Source organism: Apodemus sylvaticus, chromosome 10 (assembly GCF_947179515.1).
Source record: "Apodemus sylvaticus chromosome 10, mApoSyl1.1, whole genome shotgun sequence".
In the NCBI taxonomy this organism is placed as follows: Eukaryota; Metazoa; Chordata; class Mammalia; order Rodentia; family Muridae; genus Apodemus; species Apodemus sylvaticus.
The window spans coordinates 21489428-21495427 of NC_067481.1; the positions used below are offsets into that span (position 1 = coordinate 21489428).

At 44.9% G+C, this 6000-nt stretch overlaps 1 protein-coding gene across 5 annotated transcripts in view; it reads left to right on the forward strand.

Annotated features, from left to right (window-relative positions):
• Brca1 (BRCA1 DNA repair associated) overlaps positions 1-5686 on the forward strand; it is a 61947-nt gene extending 56261 nt beyond the window's left edge. For all 5 annotated transcript variants that reach the window (XM_052194670.1, XM_052194674.1, XM_052194672.1 and 2 more), the window contains exons 20-23: positions 842-896; positions 2088-2161; positions 2576-2636; positions 4485-5686. In XM_052194670.1, the coding sequence (XP_052050630.1) occupies positions 842-896; positions 2088-2161; positions 2576-2636; positions 4485-4636 (342 nt within the window). In that variant the 3' untranslated portion in view covers positions 4637-5686. The remainder of the gene's footprint in view (positions 1-841; positions 897-2087; positions 2162-2575; positions 2637-4484) is intronic.
• Positions 5687-6000: the final 314 nt, after the last annotated feature.

Consider the following 6000-nt stretch of genomic DNA (forward strand, 5'->3'; position numbering starts at 1 on the left):
AGCCTGAGCAATCCTCTGACTCCAGCCAGCGAGCTCTGAATTCTTTGCCATTAGAGAAGGACCCGAGGGGATCGTGTGTTCATTTGTCTTTAGTTTTGTTTTCCTCATCTGACAAGGGCCACCAGCATGAGCCTGGGCCTGATTAATAACAAGGTGGGAAGTGAATGACAGAATGACTGCAGGGGCCAGAGAGATGACGCAGAGGCATCGGCACCTGGAAGTCTGACTCCTTCTGGCCTCCACTGGTACTTGACATATGACATACATGTTTTTGTCTTTTCTTTCCTTTTTTTTCTTTCTTTCTTTCTATTTTTTTTTTTTTTAAGAATGACTCTAGAATGTAGATCAATTGAATACAAGTTTCAATAAGATATAAAATCAGTTCAGAATCTTGAACTGATTGTGTCTAAGAAGGAAGACAAACTGCCAAGGGATAAAGGCCCTTTCATTGTGTGTGGAGAGTTTCTCTATTTCTTATTTTAAAAACAACAACCCATACTCTGGTGGTGGTTCCCAGCATTTGTGAGATGGAAGCAGGAGGGTCAGGAGTCCTTGGACACCTGCATACATGTGCCGTATCCTCTCTGCTCGCTCTCTCACACACACACACACACACACACACTTAAAAATTATAACTGGGCCGAGCAGTGGTGGCGCATGCCTGTAATCCCAACACTCTGGGAGGCAGAGGCAGGCGGATTTCTGAGTTCGAGGCCAGCCTGGTCTACCGAGTGAGTTCCAGGACAGCCAGGGCTATACAGAAACCCTGTCTCGAAAAAAAACCAAATCCAAAAAACAAACAAACAAAAAAATTATAACTGTTTCTCTCCTTTCTTTACAGCTCTTCAAGGGCCTGCAGGTCTATTGTTGTGAGCCCTTCACCAACATGCCCAAAGGTAAGAGCCAGGGGGGCTGCAGAGTATTACAGATAGCATCAACCTACGTACGTAGAAGTTCCTCAGAGGGTTAAATGGCCCAGTGGAAGACTGCAGTGGCTCCGCTCTGATATATCAAAGGCCCTTGTCCGTGTATAGATTTGGTTAGTTCCTTTCAAAGTGAAGGTCCCTCACCCTTTTCCTTCACTTCCCTTCAGCTCCAGGGTCTGGAGTTCTGTGACTTAGAGAGAGGGGCCTAGGAGCAATGGTTCTCACATTTATTTCCTCATGCTTTGGTGACCCTCCCCCTCAACCATAAAATTATTTCATTGCTACTTCATAACTAATTTTGCTAATGTTATGAGTCATAATGTAAATATCTAATATGCAGGATATTTGATATACAGCCCCCAAAGGGGTCATGACCCACAGATTGAGAGCCACTGCCTTGGCATCTGGCTGTTGGCAAGTGTACGGTTGCAAGGGAGCCGGGCACTGTGATTTTGCTTCCTTCTGCACTGGCTATTGATTAGATTTTTAGGTTTCAAGTGTCACTCAGTGTTTTATGTGTTTAGACTTTAATACAGTGACAGTTGGGGACACTAGTGGGTATCATTGTGGGAGGGGTTAAGTTAGTAGCCTCAATTCAGGCAGCACCTCCACAGGTCCCAGGAACGAGCAGATGTTCCTTCTAGAACAGTATGAGGATGCTTTGAGCATTTCCAGAGAAGCCTAGAGGGTTGGTCAGTCAGTGCTGCTGATTCTTAGGCCTAACCTCTTGTAGATTCATTCCCTAGATGTGTGGCTCCTAGCTCAGCATGTGATCTTTCCTAATGACTTGCTGGATCTCTGGCCAGGGTGGCCTGTATTTTTTTTCCACTGGATAAAATATCTTCCAGTCTTTTACATTTAGAGTAATTACCATCAAGAAAGGTTCTCTCAGTGGCCATGATCCATTACCAACAACAAACTAAGATGTAGGAACAAAGAAGAAAGATGGGGTTTTCTCACATAGTATCTAGCAATTTAGCTAATTATTGGAAATTCAGTCCTCTGTTTCATCTGGAAGACCATGAAGCCTTATCTACCAGGTGGCTTCATGGAAACTAATAGCCAAGAAACAGCTCACTGAGGTTTGCTCCAGGGAAGACAATAGAGAGCACCAGGAGTAGATGTGGATCGCTATGGTGATTTTACATCTGTGCTGTGTAGATGAACTGGAGAGGATGCTGCAGCTGTGTGGGGCTTCCGTGGTGAAAGAGCTTCCATCTCTCACCCATGACACAGTGAGTATTTGGGGCCTTCTTAAAGAGAAGTAAGTGAAGCCAGGCAGTGGTGGCGCACGCCTGTGATCCCAGCACTTGGGAGGCAGAGGCAGGCAGATTTCTGAGTTCGAGGACAGCCAGGGCTATACAGAGAAACCCTGCCTCGAAAAAAACAGAGGGGGGGGAGAGGGAGAGGGAAGTGAACACTCTCTTTCCATTAAGCAAGTCCCATAAAGTAGCCCAGAGGACTTTCTCTACCCATGACCCTGTATCAGAAGACCCGTCTGTGAGTAAGGAAGGGCTTGGGAACTGTGAACAGTGAATGTATTGAGGGAGGTCTTTTATTTCTAACTCTTTTAACCATGCAAAAGTGGCCATGACTTTCCCAGAAGCCCTCCTTTGGCACTAAATGCTTTTTCCTTTTTGGGTACACAGGGTGCTTATCCAGTTGTGATCGTGCAGCCAAGTGCCTGGACAGAAGACAACAACTGCCCTGGTAAAGTGTCTCCATGTACTGTGTGTGCGCTTACGTCATGTGAGGTCCTGTTGGATAGGTCTGATTCCCTGCTAGTTACCTGGTTATTACCTGACTTATACAATTCTCAGCTGCTTTTTTGTTTTGTTTGGGGGATTTATTTTATTTATTGTTTGGTTTGGTTTGGTTTTGAGACGAGGTCATGTCTTAGAATTCAAAGAGATCCACTAGCCTCTGCTTCCCAGGTACTGGGATTAAAAATATTGTCACCGGGCAGTGGTGGCGCACACCTTTAATCCCAGCACTTGGGAGGCAGAGGCAGGCGGATTTCTGAGTTCGAGGCCAGCCTGGTCTACAGAGTGAGTTACAGGACAGCCAGGGCTATACAGAGAAACCCTGTCTCCAAAAAACAAAAACAAACAAAAAAAAATATTGTCACCACGAGTGGCCTATTTGTTGTTTTGATTTTTTTGTTGGCCTGCTCTGTAATGCATCCTGGTCTCAAATACTTGGTGATCTTTCTGCCTCAGCCTTGAAAGTGCTGAGATTGTAAGTGTGCCCTAACTGCACTCAATGTTTTTATGGGGTTTTGTTTGATTTGTAGATTGTTTGTTTTGAGGTTTTGGTTTTCCGAGACAGGGTTTCTCTGTGTAGCCCTGACTGTCCTGGAGCTCACTCTGTAGACCAGGCTGGCCTCAAACTTACTGATTCATCTACCTCTTCCTCCTGATTGCTGGGATTAAAGGTGTGCGCTGCCACCACCCAGCTTTCAGCCTATTTTTAATGTTTGCATGAATGAACAACTATAATGTCTATTAAAAATATCTTTATTATGGGGCTGCAGAGTTGGCTTGGCGGTTAAGAGCGCTGACTGCTCTTCAGAGGTCCTGGTTCAGTTCCCAGCACCGCATGGCAGCTCACAACTGTCTATGACTCTGAGATCTGCCACTCATACAGACACACATGCAGGCAAAACACCAATGCATGTAAAATAAAAATAAATAAGTTTAAAAGAGGAGGCGGGCTGGAGAGATGGGTCCATGGTTAGGAGCACTAGCTGTTCTTCCAGAGGAATGGGATTTAATTCCCAGCAACTATGTAGCAGCTCACAACTATAATTCTAGTTCCAGGGATACAATGTCCTCAAACAGACATACAGACAGACAAAACATTGATATGCATAAAGTCTTTTTTTTTAAAAAAAAAAAGATAGAAAGAAAGAAAATCTTCAGTATGTGTGCGTGCCTGTGTGCTTACTTTTAAGTGTATATTCATGGAGGTTGAAGGATAAATTAGATAGTCTCTGTCCGCCATGTGGATCCTAGGGATCAACTGTCTGCCCTGTGGATGGATCCTAGGAATCGACTCAGATCATCAGGCTCTATAAGGTCTTTACTGAGCTATCTTCCTGATGTTTTTGTTGTTTTGTATTATAAAAGTAATATATGAGGCCCGATGTGCTGGTGCACACTGTTGATCTCAGCACTCGGGAGGCAGAACAGTTGGCTCTCTGCCAGCTCGAGTACAGCTTGGTCTACAGGAGCCATAAAGTGATGCACACTTGATGTGTGTACATACATGTGCATTTACACACAGGTGATTACGGTATTTCTGTCTTTTCACATAAGACATCCCTCTACACCATCTGCTCTCTCTGGTAGCTTTTCTGGTTGAAGCTTGTGTTATTTCCGTTTACAGAGGCTGGGCTTTTACCATGATATCTCCTCTGGCTCTAAATAAGGTCCTGAAGTGTTTCTGAGCACCCGCTTAGCCCTGAGAACTTATATACTCAGATCTTAGAGTGGGTTGGTAACAGTATGGTCTAGAAGGATGACTTAACACCAGTCCCTGCTTGTGTTCTGTCTGCAGATATTGGGCAGCTGTGCAAGGCCCGACTGGTGGTGTGGGACTGGGTGCTGGACAGTATATCCGTCTACCGGTGTCGGGATCTGGATGCCTACCTGGTACAGAATGTCACCTGTGGCCCTGAGAGTAGCGAGCCACAAGACTCCAATGATTAATTTCAGAAATGGTCTTTCCGTGCCTGGGAGCGTCTCCCACTCTTCAGTGTTCCACGCCCTACTTACTAAGTATTTGTCATGCATCAGCTTGGAAAACACAGCTTCTGCCTATGTGAGGGTGCCTCCAGGGTTTTCTAATTAAGTCCTGCTTTGAAATTTGTCTTGAGCACAAAAAGTTTTCACCTGAGAAAACTTTATCCCACCAATTGAGCAAGATGCTAATTCGTTGGATATCATTCTTGGAGAGACAGTGGGGTGGCCTGGCCGGTCTAAGCTAGGCATGGTGGTACTTGTCTATAGTCACAGCACTTGGTGGAAAGAGACAGGAGTGTCATGAGTTCAAGGCCAGCCTGGGCTATATACATGACTGAAGAACAAATAACTAATGGTCCTAATTTGTCCTTATAAAATCACATGTTCATAATGGCCGAGAGTCAAGCCCTTCAAGGAGATGGCTTGAGATATGTGATTTGACTTCAAATCAGGGCTCCTCAAGGCTCCGGGTTTAATACCCAGCACCAAACAAGACCCATTCCCCTCCCCCAACCGTACCCTGGATAGGGCTTATGCGGGGCTTAGACCTTAGAGGACACTGAGGAAATTCAGAGGCAGATTATGTATTGATATGAATGTGGAGTTTTTCAAGTGTCAAGGAGAGCCTTCTAATTGCCCATAACCGATGAGCACCGTGTCTGTTTTAGTAACTTTAAGTAACCCATTCCTCTTTAAATATAAGGTCTCTGATATGAATATTTCATGTCTGTACAATGATGGATTCCACCAGGAAAGGAGCTGTTGCTTTCTTTGAAGTGATTTTTTCCCTTTTGTTCCCTGTTGCTGAACTATACTACTTTATAAATAATTTTGCTTGCTGAAGGAAGAGAACATATTTTTCATGTACTCATAATCTTGGACTGTTTATGGATATTGGGGTGAGTAAGTCTTCCCTGGCCCCACAGTGTGCAAGGGCAGTGGAGACCTGATTATACAAAGGATGTTTATAAATGTAATAAATGTTATTAATACTGCAAATAAATTAAGTAGCAAACATTTTGACAATGACTGTTTTGGGCCTGGCAAGATGGTTCAGTGGGTAAGATCCTGCTGCCACACCTGACAGCGAGAATTCAACCAGCCCCTGGGATCCGTGTGGTGAAGGAGAGCCGACTCCTGCAAAATGTCTTCTGACTTCCACACACATGCCTGGCCGGTGTACTCATGCACTTGGCAAGGGTGTGACTCTGGCATGGCCAAGGTCTAGGGAGCCCAAGGGTTTCAGGTTTCTTGAAACCAAGAGCAAGGTAGCAGCAGGCCTCTGTCTATCCTGAGGATGAACCTGCTTTAAATTCCTTCAGGTTAGCTGG